The following is a 15745-nucleotide window of genomic DNA, read 5'->3' on the forward strand; positions in this document are numbered from 1 at the left end:
GGCTGAATAATAACCCATTGTATGTATACACCACATTTTGCTTATCCATTTATTATCAGTGGACATTGGGTTGCTTCTATGTTTTGACTATTACTATGAACATGTGTGTACAAATATCTGCTTGAGTACTTGCTTTCAATTCTTTTGTGTATTACTCAGAAATGGAATCATTGGATCATATGGTAATTTTAGTTTTAATTTTTTGACGAAACCCCATACTGCTTTCCATGGTGGCTGCAACATTTAACATTTCTGTTATGTACAGGGGTTCTAATTTCTCTACATTCTTTCCAACATTCACTGTTTTCTGTTTGCTAGGTTTTTTTTTTTTGTTTTTTAAATAATAGTCATCTTAATGAGTGTGAAGTGGTATCTCATTGTGGGTTTGTTTTGTATTTCTCCAGTGATTAGTGATGTTGCACATCTTGTTTCATATGCTTATTGGCCATTTGTATACTCTTCGTTGGACACAAGTCTTTTCAAGTCCCTTTCCCATTTCTTAAATCAGGTTTTTTTGCTTTTTTGTTGTTGAGTTGTAGAAGTTCTTTAAATATTGTGGATATTAACCCCTTATCAGATATATGATTTGCAAATATTTTCTGCTATTTAGTGAGTTGCCTTTTCACTCTGTTTTACCTCTTGATAGTGTCTTTGAGGCATAACCTTGCTTAATGTTTAAGCTTAAGTTGGGTCACCTTAGGTAATCAGGGCCCTTAAAGATAAAGTTGGGCTGATTGTTGCTGATGAAGAACTGTTAAACAGAAATAGATGTATTATACTTACCTATCAATATATAACAGATCACTCTCAAATGGAATAGTTTAAAACAATAATAAACCTTTTTTAAAGAATCTTTCACAGTTTCCGTGGGTCAGGAACTTGGGAGTGGTTTGGGCAATCTGGCTTGGATTTTCAGGAGTTTCAGCCAGATTTTGCCAGGCAACAGTTATCTTAAGCCTTGAATGGGGCTGGAAGATCTTCTTCCAAGGTGGCTACACGTTTGACAAACTGGTACTTGTTATTGGTAGGGGAACTCAATTTTCCTCTTTATGGGCCTCTACAGGGCTGTTGAGTGTCCATCATGTGATGACTGTTTTCCCCAAATCAAGTCACACAAGAGAACAAGGTGGAAGCAGCAGTGCCTTTGTGACCTAGCCTCAGAAGCAAAACATGGTATGATGGGACAAAAGTGAAAGTATGGTTTCTATTTTGTTTTGTCTTTTTTTATTTATTCGTTTTTATCCCCTAAAACTGTATTTGGCTGAGATTGAGGATTGGAATATGACGGAATTATTTTTCATCATTAGTTTTCTGAAACTTGGAGGAAGTGGCATAGCTATTGGAATAGTCTAATGGCTATTGGAATTATTGAAGGAAGCTTCAGTCTTATAGCTATTGGAATTATTGAAGGAAGCTTAATATAAACAGAAGTCTTTAGTGTTCAAGTGAGGGTGAATGGCCCATAGCTAAAAGACAACCATCCTGAGTTTATCCAGGACCCAGGTAAGTTCTGGTACTTTGAGAACTGAAGTGTTGGTTTCTCTAGAGAGAGCACCATGAGCTGTTGATGCTCTTCTTGTGAATGGCGGAAGACGTATGGCTTCTCCAGTAGCTTCACAGGCAAGAAAGGGGCAAGTGGGAGCACAAAGAAGAAACAAGTCATGGGTGAGGCAGAGTGGATACTGCATCTGACAAGCAGGTATGTAAGCACGTGGGAGGAAGCCTTTTGGGGAGGTCTAGAGACATCAGGGGGATAATCTGAAGGGCGCTTATTTTTGGCAATCAAGCCCACGGAGTCTCATGCTATCACAATTAATTTGAGTATAAAAAGCAGTGTGGTCTTATTGGTAAATAATTATTAATACAATTGCTATTTAAAAAAAATTTTTTTTTTACATTTATTTATTTTTGAGACAGAGAGAGACAGAGCATGAACGGGGGAGGGTCAGAGAGAGGGAGACACAGAATCTGAAACAGGCTCCAGGCTCTGAGCTGTCAGCACAGAGCCCGACGCGGGGCTCGAACTCACGGACGGTGAGATCATGACCTGAGCCGAAGTCGACGCTTAACCGACTGAGCCACCCAAGCGCCCCCAATTGCTATTTTTTAAATATAGTTTTTCTTAATGTTTATTTTTGACAGAGAGAGACAGAGACAGAGAATGAGCGGGGGAGGGGCAGAGAGAGAGGGAGACACAGAAGCAGAAGCAGGCTCCAGGCTCTGAGCTGTCAGTACAGAGCTTGACACGGGGCTTGAACTCACAGACCGCGAGATCATGACCTGAGCCGAAGTTGGACGCTCAATCTACTGAGCCACCCAGGCACCCCACAGTTGCTATTTTTTAAAAAAAATAAATCGCAACCAGCACTTCCAACCATCAACCAAAGAGAATATCAAACGTTTTGTTACATCACACGAACATTAACCACAAGCCAACTGTGGTTAAACTAAATGCTGCTATAGTATTTATTCCATTTGTTATTTGTAGACCCTGTTTTATTTTTCATACTGTCAAAACAGGCAAAAAAACCCTGTATGTTTTTAATAGCTCACGTAGGGTCCTTAGGTTGGAAATTATATGTTAAAAGTTTAGGTCATCTGTGAAATTTTATTTTTATAAACTGTTTTCAGAATTAGAACACTAAAAGCATCCAGAAACCACAAAGCTGGCAGTTAGCTTTGACCATTTCTCACTTTATAGAATATCAAATGGAACTTTTTTTTTCATCTCAAATGTAACATCAAAAGGAGATATACTTGGGCTGGAACTGAAGTTGGAAATAGATTTTTCTTATTAAGGTAAAATTGACATATAACATTATGCTTCAGGTACACAACATAATAATTCAATATTTGCATACATTGGAAAGTGTATAACTGCAATTAATCTAGTTATCATCAATTCACCATACAAAGTTACAATTTTCTTTCCTTTTGATGAGAACTTTTAAGATTTACCATGTTGGCAACTTTCAAATATGTATTATAATATTACTGACTGCCATGACAATATGGCTGCCATGTTGTACATTAATTTCCCTGGAAATGGAATTCTTGCTATGAACTAAGAAACTATTAGAAACAAAGGTAATTAGAATGGAAATGAAATGGCAGAGGCCTCAAGCACAGGGCCACTGTGCATGTACACATCTTACGGTAAGAATCTAATTCCACAAAACGAGACCCTCCTATTCAGGTACTCCTGTGGCTTCCTCATTCCATTGGGGTCCTGAAAGGTGGAGTTATAAAGCAGCCAGCCCAGCTCCGTCTTGCAAGAGTTGCATTTTTGGTTATTGAGATTATGGCATGCTAAATATTTAAATTTGCTTAAATTTCAGTAGCTTAATTTTATAGCAGCAGGGGCCTACTTTATCTAAGCAAGCTTTCTCCTTTCTGAGGCTCCAGTGGAGTTGTGAAAATGTTCAGTTCTAATGGGGATAATGATAAAAATGCAATTATAATTCCCCCCTAGCCCACAAAGGGGCTCACCATGTAGTTTCTCAAGTGCTTTGAAAAAAGAAAGCTGTATAAATGCTAACTAACAACATAAAGTGCCAAGGTACTTTAGGTAGGGGAAGGAGTAGCCGAAAGCAGACTGGAAAAGCTACCATTGGAAAAAGAAAGTAATTCCCATTTTAATTTTGTTAAGAATGACAAAGTAAGAGGGGCGCCTGGGTGGCGCAGTCGGTTAAGCGTCCGACTTCAGCCAGGTCACGATCTCGCGGTCCGGGAGTTCGAGCCCCGCGTCGGGCTCTGGGCTGATGGCTCGGAGCCTGGAGCCTGTTTCCGATTCTGTGTCTCCCTCTCTCTCTGCCCCTCCCCCGTTCATGCTCTGTCTCTCTCTGTCCCAAAAATAAATAAACGTTGAAAAAAAAAATTAAAAAAAAAAAAAAAGACAAAGTAAGAGTATGATTACTCATGACAGTTAATTGTCATGTCAATACCTAGGATCCCCATTTAAATAAATCATATTTACTTTATAAAATCTGCCAATAGGCTCAACAAAAAAACTCATGAAAAGTGCTGGTCCTCACTAGATAGATCAGGAAATGCTGACTTTTGTCCTTATGGTTTAGAGATTACTTGTCTCAATTCCAAGCTCTGTTTTGCACCTCAGAAAGTGTTAGATACTTGATTCACAAGTCATAGCTGAGCTAAACTTGGGAAAGCACTGAAGGATATTTGGAACAGTTAAACGGAGCAGAATGCTTTAATGTTGGGAAGATGATAGCATCTGTGGGAGTTTGGGGGGCAATATGTAGAGCAAATAGGAAGAAAATCAAACTAAAAGTTAGTTTTGAGAAGCTTGGTGGAAAATTGCTGAGTTTCAAAATAATATTGTTGTCTTCCCCTCACATGTTCTTTTCATGATATTTTTCACATGAAAAAGAAATTTAGAGTCTCTAGGTTTGGTATGAACACTCCATGTTTTACCTCCATATTGTTTAAAAATTTTTAAAGACAATGTGTGATTCTGTTGTTATTTGTTAAGCAAACAGATGAAAAAAAGTGGATACTTAAAAAAAAAAAAATTCTGATACCAGTGGTTTAGGAATTAAGGGAACAAATAAGGGCCAAGCAGCGAGACATAAGTTTGTGTTCCATGTTTTCCCATCTCCTCTCTCTGGGTCCTTGGCAGACAGAGTAGTTTTACTTTGCCTCGTTTTCCTCTTATGCAATGCAAGCATAAAATGTCACGTGTTAAAAATGGGACATCATTAAAGGATGAGTATGAGTGCTCTATTGGTGTTGTGTACCAGAAACTTATCTCCAGTGTGGGGCAATGTCCTTGGGTGATGTGACATTCTATTACAAAGGGACGGCTTGATCTAACAGGAAGGGCTCAATGCTACTGGCTTAAGACACGTAGCATGCTCAATGCATCTCCATAGTAGGCAATTAATAAATATTTACTGAGAAATTTCTCTAGCCTGAGTCTTTGTTGAGGATAGACCCTTATCTTTATAGCATGCAATGGACTCACCATATCTTAATGATTTACTAAATCATTATTGTCACATAATAAACTTATGACTGTTTTTTAGGGAGACTCTCATGAAGAATAATGAAATATTATTCATGGAAGATGCTTGGACTTCTTAAATAAAAAGCTCCATATAAATAGAAGATATTATATTCTAAACTGTGGCCAAGAAGGGAGAGAAACTAACACATGATCGCAGTATGTGAATCAACTTTAGTTCTGGCCCTAAGTATTAGATGGCCTTATTATCTTTTTTGTTATATTATAAGGAAGAATTAGATATAGTTATTGTTTTCAGAGGAACTGCTTCTGCATGGAAGTCCTAGCCATTAATGCAGGTTGAGTCTTTGGGGAAGAATTCATCATTTTCTGTTTTTTGAGAGAAAGCCCATGATAGGCCACTGTGTCCCTGAACTCGATGATAGTTTCAAATAAAGCACCTGAACTCTATAGTTTTCAGAGAAATAGAAAGAGGTGCTGGCTGCTGTTGATGGCTAAGGTTGTCATGTTACAGCTCTTATTTGTTGGGCAGTTTTACGAGAGTGAACTGATTTATAATCATCAGGGGAGAAAGGTCAATTTGTGGGAGCAGATTTCCCATTCATCACCATACTCTATAGCCTTGTTGCTGATTTTGTTTTCTGATATCAGAGTAGTCATTTTGGTCTTGCTAAAGCTTTTCCTCAACTGATATATTTTTCTGACACAAACGAGGGAGGGCTGCATATGTCAGATCTTGTGTTCTTCCATTTCAGCTACTTTAGACCAGGATAGCTGGTGCCAGGGTGAACTATGAGGAAGCACTCCCTAATTGATTTGGGGTGACTGGGCTTCCACACTGAAACCCTCCCCCCTACTCCTCCTCACCTCTACCTCTCTCCGCCCCAACCAGTTTCAACAGTCTGAGATGATCTATGGAGTCAGAAGAACTGGATGTCACCAGAGTTATGACACAAGGAGAAAAACAACTTGAAAAATAGGTTAAGAAGTCATTTCATAGCTGATAGAGGCAAAATCACCATTCTCCCTCAGACGTCAGGTTTAACCTTCATGCCCATGAAGTATAATAACCATAGAACATCAAAGATCATTGCATTCTGCCAAGAAACCCTAAGTAAATACATAAGGTGAAAAACATTTGTAACTTGGATGTAGATCACAGTGTGGCTATACGATCATTAAATATAATCTATTACTATGGGACATATATTGTTATTGTATTAAATAACACTGGATGTGTTATATGAGATATACTTCCTCTTACGTAAAATTGTAATTGCAATAATTTGTTTCTAAACAAAACCGTTTACAAATAAGTATATAAGATACAGATCTCATTCATAGCGAATTTAGTTATGTTTATTTAACCCTTAGATTGTTATGTGTAAATTGCTGGATTGTGTCGATACCATCTGACTGTCCTAATCAGGGTCGTTAGTTATCAGAAGTTAAAGTTTTTGTTTATCGTGTTCTTCATTTATACTTCCAGGGCCTAGCACAGTGCCTGGTGTGATGAATTCTTTTTTTTTTTTTTTTTTTCAGAAATGAACATTTATTGGTATAGAAAATATGATTTTTGTGGGCTCTCAGAATTCTACATGGGAAGTCTGTGCAAGTCTCTGGGATCTGGCCGTCCCTGACCTCATGTAAGGGTTTCGCTTATCACCCTTCTTATCTAAAACTAATCTCAGCATCTCCCCCCTTCCCCTTTTGCATGTCTCCATTTTTTGTATGGATACGATTTCTTTCTTGGAAGCTATGATGAAAACCTCCTAACCACATTTGACCTCTCTCTCCTTGCACAGCATGGCAAATCAATAAAAACCTTCCAGGAAATTTTCTTTACAAATGCTTCTTGTGTTCAAAATGTTACTTCCCTTAGTCTTCTCCCACTTAATATTTACTTGTTGGTTGATCTGTTTAACGCTTTTATTTTTTTTTATTGTTACTTTATTTTTTATTTTTTTTAAAGCTTATTTTGTGTGTGTGTGTGTGTGTGTGTGTGTGTGTGTGTGTGAGGGTGAGAGAGAGAGAGGGAGAGAATGAGCAGGGAAGAGGCAGAGAGTCCCAAGCAGGTTCCACCCTGTCAGTGCAGAGCTTGACGTAGGGCTCAAACTCATAAACTGTGAGATCAGGACCTGTGCCAAATCTAAGAGTTGGCCTCTTAACTGACTCAGCCACCCAGGTGCCCAATTACCCCTTTTATTTTTATCCTGGCATTTCCTGTCCCAAAACTGTGAGTGCAGTCTATAAAAAAAACACACACTGTGGTCTGCACACAGGGCGCTCCAGAGAGTCTGCCTCCAATGTACATTCCCAGTTTAGCTCCACAGGTCCCAAATTGTCCTTTCTCACTCTCTGCACCTGCTCCTTCCTACCGGTATTATTGCTCATGCTGGAGCCTGTGCCCTTCCACTCCAACTGTTCCTGTTTATTCCAAGCCTTCCCATAAAGGTCAGTTTGGTAGGAGGGTTAAGCCTAGGACAGAGGTGTCTCAGTTCACAGTTCCACTCTGTTCACTTGACATTTAACCTTACCCTTTCTAATTAGAGTTACATTTTCAAGTTCTATAGGCCATCCAGTGCAACAGGACTTTTATGGGGTTTGACTTCTTTCCTTTTACAGCTGTATCTCGAAACTTGGATGACAGTTGCCATAAAATGCAAGATGGCATTTTAGAAAAGAAAAAAAGTATTAATATTATGTCAGTGGCAAACCACAGAAGTATACAGTTCCCTCATTTTGCATTCTGTTGCATCCCTTGCAAACTTTGGAGCTAGGGAGGACAGCCAGCCTGTGAGCTTCCAGGACTGCCCCACTCCCAGTCTGCAACACTGCCCTCTGGTGGCTTAGGATCCTCCTGGGGAAACTCCCTTGGGCCAACTTGCATCCGCGGGACTACCCTTGTGCTGCAATCAGCTAGTATGTTTATCCATGAGGCGATGGCTCTGCACCTCTGTCTTGCCCCTGCTCATAAAGCCACTGGTCTCAGGTCCAGTGGCTTTGATTGTCCCCAAACACAGTTGCATTCACACAGAAGTCTGCAAGGCGCCAGTAATGGCTGCTCCTTCAACAGAGCGAGTGGTTCACGTCACAACTTGTTAGAAGGAAGGGTCTTCTTGGAGGGTCTTCCACCCATCTGCCACTCAGCCGCTTCCTCCTGTGCGGAGGCTCACTAGGCCTTTCACTGAGGAGCTGCTCACTCTTCTGTGACGAGGACAGTGTCATCCCGAGGAAGGGACAGCTATCACTACAGCTCTTGGACGTTCTAGTCTTTCTACAAGAGGGACGATCATTTCCTCTTTCAGGAACTGGCTGTTTGTTCCTGGTGAAAAGATGCCACAACAATGCCCAGTGTGCAAACACTGGAGCCAACTCAGTAAGATGTCTAGTTTTATTCATGATGAGTGAAAACTCTGATTCCCAGATGAAGCTGAATTGTAAGTCACCATATCCTGGAGTTTTGCATTTTATGGGAACTGCCATAGGGATGCTAATTTTTATTTTTGCCAAATAAGGGCACTAATAAAAATCGATCTTGTATTCTGTCATTAAAAAAAAAAAAAAAACCGGGGCGCCTGGGTGGCACAGTCGGTTAAGCGTCCGACTTCAGCCAGGTCACGATCTCGCGGTCCGTGAGTTCGAGCCCCGCGTCAGGCTCTGGGCGGATGGCTCGGAGCCTGGAGCCTGTTTCCGATTCTGTGTCTCCCTCTCTCTCTGCCCCTCCCCTGTTCATGCTCTGTCTCTCTCTGTCCCAAAAAATAAATAAAAATGTTGAAAAAAAAATTAAAAAAAAAAAAAAACCCAAAGCCTCTGATTGCTGCATAAAAGGATATTACTAAATTGAATATATGTAGCTTTGTGATTCTTATTTTTCTCAGGTCACTGAGGCTGGATGAAAACTGGCCCAGGAACTGCTTCTGGTCACTGGTCCTGTGTTTGGGAACCACTATTCTATGAAATTCGTCCATTTAATTGAAGTATGTCCTCTTTCAGTTCAAAAGCTTTGGTACCGCATCCCCCTCCTGCCCCCTCTGCTAATGCGTATCTTCACAATATGTTTGAACAACTACTTGTTGTCCTGTATTGTCCTCTAGAGGTTTCATACATGGCTATCTTGTCTCTTCCAACCAGGCTGTAATGCTAGGTAAATAGAAGGTACTAATTATTTGAATTTATTTCAATAACACACACGTGTGAACTATTTAGAGGACGGCAGGCTATTCACACGTGTGTGTGTGCGTGTGCATGTGCGTGTGCGTGTGTGTATGTGTGTGTGTGTTTGGAGGTTGGAGGGAATCTTCAGTTTACATAGGTACGTAAATAAAAGGTGCATGTTTTTGAAGGATTAAAGGAGCTTTGTAAAATAAGAAAACAAGCCTTTAGAGTTAAAATCTCCATCTTCATTTCCTAATGAGCTTGGAGAGTTTAACTACCTATTGAATAGACATGACTCTGCATCTGAAACACCTTTAATGTCTCTCATCATTTTTGATGATTTAGTAACGACGGCAGGGGTAGCAGGTAGTTGAAGTTCTCCCACAAAAATCAGAATTGTTTTTCATTTTAATATATTTTTTTTATTTAAAATATCATGAAACGTACCTTAGACTGACAGTTGAACTTCAATATTTATGACTTTCTGATTGCCCTAGCAGTTTAGAAAAAAACTGGAAATGAGCCCTCAAGTAAAATTTAAGTGGAAAAGATTAAAATTCAGAAGTATGGACTTTTTTTTTTTTTCATTTGAAGGCACACTCACTTTTTGCTGGAAATTTTATGTGCCAGCCCTAGCTTTCCTATATTTGACAGTCCTTGAAAAAGTACTTCATTTCTTTCTTGAAAATATATGAGCAGTTTTATTTTTTTGAAAACACACCCTCTGGATCAGCACAACTTTCCCTTCCAGTTTGAACACTCTAATTTTGACTACAAACCAAGCACATACTCCATCCATCCTGCAAATGAATGATGCAGATTGGGGTACAAGCTGGGAGCATATGAGTGAGTGAGAGGGACAAGTGACAACATCATTATCTTTGGGGTAGTTTCACCTGCTATGATTTATGATACTCACATGGCTGATTTGTGATATGTGCCCAAAGCTATACCTTTTAGTGAATTCTTGTTGTTTTCCTGAATGAATTTGGAGATTCATATGTGTTAAGTCTTATGACAAAATTAAATCATATGTCCTTATCTAAGATACAGCTCTGTAATTGCTTTGTGATTTTGTGATTTTTTTTTTTTCAAATAGCATATTTTTATACCTACTTAATGGAGTACTTCATTAAACTTTTGAGGAGGGAGTAATAATATGACTATTTCCCTTCAAGGTGTATGTGATGCGGGGCACCTGGGTGGCTCAGTCAGTTGACCGTCCAACTTTGGCTCAGGTCATGATCTCACAGTTCGTGAGTTCAAGCCCCACATCAGGCTCACTGCTGTCAGTGCAGAGTCTGCTTCAGATCCTCTGTCTTCCTCTCTCTGCAGCCTCCCCTGCTTGTGCTCTCTCAAAAATAAATAAAACATTTAAAAAAAGGTGTATGTGATGTAACCTCATTACTATGAACTCAAACTGTTATAAAAAAAGATCGTGGATGTGGCTTAAGAAAATGCATACAGTTGACAATCTCAGAAATGGAATAAGAATCAATTCTCTTTCCTCAAGAAGATTCACTACAAATGAAAATTTGGGGCACCTGGGTGGCTCAGTTGGCTAGGCTTCTGACTTCAGCTCAGGTCATGATCTCACAGTTCATGGGTTCAAACCCCGTGTTGGGCTCTGTGCTGACAGCTCAGAGCATGGAGCCTGCTTCAGATTCTGTGTCTCCCTCTATCTGCCCCTCCTCAACTCGCACTCTGTCTCTCAAAAATGAATAAACGTTAACAAAATTTTTTTAAAGAAAAATTTGTGTACTTCATTGTTAAGTTCTAGTAAGACAGGCCTGTAGCATTTTCTAGTTTTTTTTTTTTCTTATTAATTAGTCCTGTCAACAAATATTTGTTGAGTGCCTGCCAAGTCTTGTTCTAGGTGCTGGGAGTGTAGTAGCAAATAGCACAGAAGAAACTCTGCCTTGGTGGGATTGATATTCTAATGAAACCTGATGAACTGGTTTATATTTTAAAGAAGCTTGTGAGTTTATTGAGCTTTATATAAAAGATCCAAATAGTTATCTATTGACGCCTTAGTAGTAAAAAAACCAAATGAATAATTCAGGGTTCGATTCCTAGGAGAATACTGTGTAAAGGGATGTAGCAAAAACACTTTTTTTTTTCTAGATTTTGCATCTCTGCAGTGGTAGATACATACTGTGGTGAATAAAACTAACCCAGCTATGAAGACAGTAACACGGAAAACAGAGACATTGTCAGGATTATTCAAGAAGGCATTGTGACTTTCTCCCGAATATGTATGAAAACATTCTAAAAGGCATCCTTCCATTTAACCTATGAAAAAGGTTTTATTCAAAACAGTATTTGAAAAAGCATCTTGCAACTGGCCAAATGTGGAATTTTGAGGATGGGGTAAAATTTCAGGCAGTCTTGGCTCTAGTTGCAAATGAGAAAGCAGAGGTTGGGCAACCACCTCTCCCCATCTCGTATTTTCCCCTTTCTCCATCTGACTTATGTATCCTGTTATACTCCATGAAGGGGGACAGGGGGAGTACTGGACATCCATTCTGACGACTCAGGCTTAAACCCCCTCCTCCATCATTCATTTGAGTGTGAACAAGCCACCTTGCTAAGCCTCAGTTTTCTCATCTACAGAATAAGGATATGAATACCAATTGAAGAAGGTATAGGTGAAGGTTAAATATAATGTATGTGAAAGCAATTAGAAGCAATTAAAAACAAGAATTAATATAATAGTTAATCCCTCCTTAAGGAATGGAAATCAAACTCTGAGGAACACAGAAACTCTATACATACTAAAGCCTGCCAAATGGAATGGTAAGTGGTGCAGTTTTTATTTCGGTCAGTTGTTTCTAACAGACCGTGCCTGTCAGTCTATGTCACAAATTATACGACGTAGGAGGCTGCTTGGTCTGCTGCCTACAGGAAGCCATGTAAAGCCCAACTTATTTTGATCCCCAGTTACTCACTCTTGCCAGGCTGGTCCCAGATGGAACTTTATAAGGGACATACTTTCTGTAGATATGACCAACTCTAGAACATGGGACATCAAACATTTCTCCTCCACACATCCAAACCTAAAGAAAGGAAATTTAAAAGTATAACAAAGAGAACAGTACAATTCATATTAAAAAAAAGGAATTCTTAGTAGAATTCATAAACAGTCTTATAATTGCTCAAAATCTCTAAATTAATAATTTCTATTTATCATAAATAGTTAACCAAGAAAAAGACCTCACATTTTTCAAAACCTAGATTCGTAAAAGTTTAGAACCAAAATATGAGTTTAGTAAAGTCTAATTTCCATAGATAGCATTTTGGCATTTTTCTATTCTAGTAGAATTTGTTCACAAACATTGTGTGCGCTGACATTTAATGCTTAGACATCTTCTCATTTATATAGCTATTTGTTTTGACAATCTTGTGAAATCATTTGAAGAAATAGCATTGGAATTTAAATGCCATTTCAAAATTTTAAAACATAAAAAAATGGAATTTTAAAAACAGGTGAATGAATTAAAGAATGCAGACATATCCATACTTTAAGTGACATCCACATTTTGAAACTTCCAGGAAAGCTCATCTTAAAAATCATTGTTGCATTCTATTTTCTCCTACCCTGGATCTTTTCTTAGGTACAAAAAACAACTGGTTATTGATGTGGACTCAGGAAGTATTAAACTCAAGGTATATGTTAAAATATTGTACTTATATGTGGTAACAAAATTTAATGGGTTATGTTTTATCATGAATATTCACTTAGCCACACACTTAATCACAGTTTCATGTAACAGTGTACTTAACTATTAAAGTACAAATTATGACAATAAAAATACAGGCTTAATATATGCTAGACTTTTAGCTATTTTCATTTCAAGAAAAAGATTAAAAAGACTTAGATACTATAATGGTTAATTTAATACGTCACTTGGTTGCACCACAGTGCCCAGATATTTGGTCAAACATTATTCTGGATGTTTCTATGGAGGTGTTTTTTTGTTGTTATTGTTTTTTGTTTTTTTTGGGGGGGGGGATGAGATTAACATTTAAATTGGACTTTGAGTAAAGCATTATATCTTCTGTAATGTAGCTTATCCAAGGAATTGAAGACCCTCATGGAACCAAGACTGTCCTCCCCCTAGCAAGAAGGAATTCTGCTAGCTGACTGCTTGTGGACTTGAACTGCAGCTCTTCCTTAGATCTTCAGTCTGCCAGTCTACCTTGCAGGTTTTAGACTTACCATGCCTCCTCAATCACATGAACCAGTTCTGTAAAATAAATCTCTCTCTCTTAATATATCCATATGCTGTTGGTTCTGTTTCTCTGGAGCACCCTGACTAATACAGATACACAGCCTGTCTTAAAGTGTAATATTGAAAGAGAGAAAGAAAGCTGTTTATGTCTTAGCTTACATTTGCTTCCAACTTCTTTCACTAAAAGGAATGACACCCCAAGCAAGACTAGTAAATATACAGTGATTAGGGTGATAGAAGTCCAAGGGCAAAGGCAATTCAATTACTAAAACAATACTCAGTTGCTCTAAATGAGTTCAGGACTATCCATAGTATCAATTTTAATGTAATGGGATATTTACTCATCTTTTAAATCAAGACATCAGAAGTATGCAAAGATGATATGATGCTGGTAGGGGTAGTGAACATTCCAAACAATAGTACCAACATCTGGAAAGATGTGGAGAGACTGAAGCTATATTAGATTACACATAAAAAAGGCAAATGTAAGGTCTTTGTATCTAAAAATATCAACACTTCCAGAACTGGATGGAATGGAAAAAGACTAAGTAGCATAAAACATACATCACCAGCATAATATGGAGAGTTTGGGGAGTAAGGGTGTGAATCTATCTGTCTGAAGTCTTATGCTAATTTCTAGGTAAATACTTTGTATTTCCTTCTGAAAAGAATTACCAAAGTGAGAAAGAGATACAAACTGTGTTTTAGAAGAAATAATGAAAAGAACTGGAGGATATGTAGTCTTGATCAGATAAAATTCAGGGAAACCCTTCTCAAATATTTGAAGATCCTAGTATTTGAAGGAGATGTGCTGTAGCGCCTCAAGGAGATCAGATTAATAGCATCGAGCTATAAAAAGGCAGATTTCAATGCAGTGGAAGGAAGAAGTTTCTAACAGAATGATTAAATGAGCTTCCTGCCTCACTAGATGTGTTGAAATCTGTAGTAGAAGACACTTTGGAGACAAATATGTAACTTTGGGTGGACAGTTGACCTAGCTGATATTTTAAGATAATCCTAATAGGGGCGCCTGGGTGGCGCAGTCGGTTAAGCGTCCGACTTCAGCCAGGTCACGATCTCGCGGTCCGGGAGTTCGAGCCCCGCGTCGGGCTCTGGGCTGATGGCTCGGAGCCTGGAGCCTGTTTCCGATTCTGTGTCTCCCTCTCTCTCTGCCCCTCCCCCGTTCATGCTCTGTCTCTCTCTGTCCCAAAAATAAATAAACGTTGAAAAAAAAAAAAAGATAATCCTAATAATAAGAGTTAGCATTTATGAGTGTGTATTGTGCCCTTTTTTATTTAATCTTCACAACTCAATGACAGATTTTACTATTTCCCCCAATTAGATAGCTGTGAGAGTTGTAGTTTAGAGGCTGAGTAACTTGCCCAAAGCCATGTAACTGGCCATCCTGCAGAATGGAGATTTGAATGCTAGCAGTCTAACTCCAGTGTCCATATATTTGATCAATATTCTATCTATGGTCAGCAAACTTCATCTGTAAAAGTCAAAATAAATACTTTGGGCTTTTCAGGTCATATGGTTTCTCTTGGAAAAGCAACCCTAGTATGGCTAGCTATATTTCAATAAAACAGGCAAAGGACCATGGTTTGCTGGCTGCCATTTTTTAAGTTACAAAGTCCTTTGAAACACTGAAATTCAGTGATTCTAAGATAGACTTTGTGGGAGATTGTATTTTCCAAAACTGGACACCATACTATCTCCCACTGCACATACTCCTCTACAATGTAACCTTGGTACCTGTCATGTGTGATTTCAAATTCACTGTTTATAACTTAAGAAAGTTGTTTTAATCCACTTGTTTATGATAAGGAGAAAAAAAGAGGTTGTTTTAGAGGTAAATTTGTTTTGATACAAGATGGAGTAAATGACGTCAGAACGTCATCATCTCATCTGTTCTCACTGTAAAGAGCTCAGTAGTTCAGCTGCTGAGGGGCCTCACTAGGGGCTTATGAACAATAGCATATGAAGAAGCAACAATGATATGCGGCATTTTGACTATAAATATCGAGAGTTTGTGTGGACTGAGAGTGTCCTGTTTGGGCAAGGCAACTCTTGGCTCATTGAAAATAGCTCTCCTAAGACCTTGGGGCAAGTAGCTCCTGCCACGGTAAAGGTGACTCTTTTACCAGCAGTGGCTAAAGCCTTGCAGCAGCCCTTGAAAATTTTCTTGCCCGTCAAGACTGGCACCCTTGTCCCCCAGCAATGTCCTCTAGTAACAGGGGACCTGGCTGCTGATGTCAGTCCAAGGGTAGCTAAGCCATCTCTCCTATAAAGGTATACTTCAACTAAATTTGGACTTTACTCCTCTCATGTCCCCTTGCCTAGAACAATAGTGTGATTAATCTGTCATTGA

At 38.9% G+C, this 15745-nt stretch overlaps 1 protein-coding gene across 4 annotated transcripts in view; it reads right to left on the reverse strand.

The window, feature by feature from the left end:
* The window catches only part of GALNTL6 (polypeptide N-acetylgalactosaminyltransferase like 6), a 1208379-nt gene that overhangs the window by 102172 nt on the left and 1090462 nt on the right, over window positions 1-15745 (reverse strand). For all 4 annotated transcript variants that reach the window (XM_040470479.1, XM_040470472.1, XM_040470497.1 and 1 more), the window contains one exon: window positions 12091-12198. In XM_040470479.1, the coding sequence (XP_040326413.1) occupies window positions 12091-12198 (108 nt within the window). The remainder of the gene's footprint in view (window positions 1-12090; window positions 12199-15745) is intronic.

Source organism: Herpailurus yagouaroundi, unplaced genomic scaffold, assembly GCF_014898765.1.
Source record: "Herpailurus yagouaroundi ecotype Mexico unplaced genomic scaffold, PumYag 28, whole genome shotgun sequence".
In the NCBI taxonomy this organism is placed as follows: Eukaryota; Metazoa; Chordata; class Mammalia; order Carnivora; family Felidae; genus Herpailurus; species Herpailurus yagouaroundi.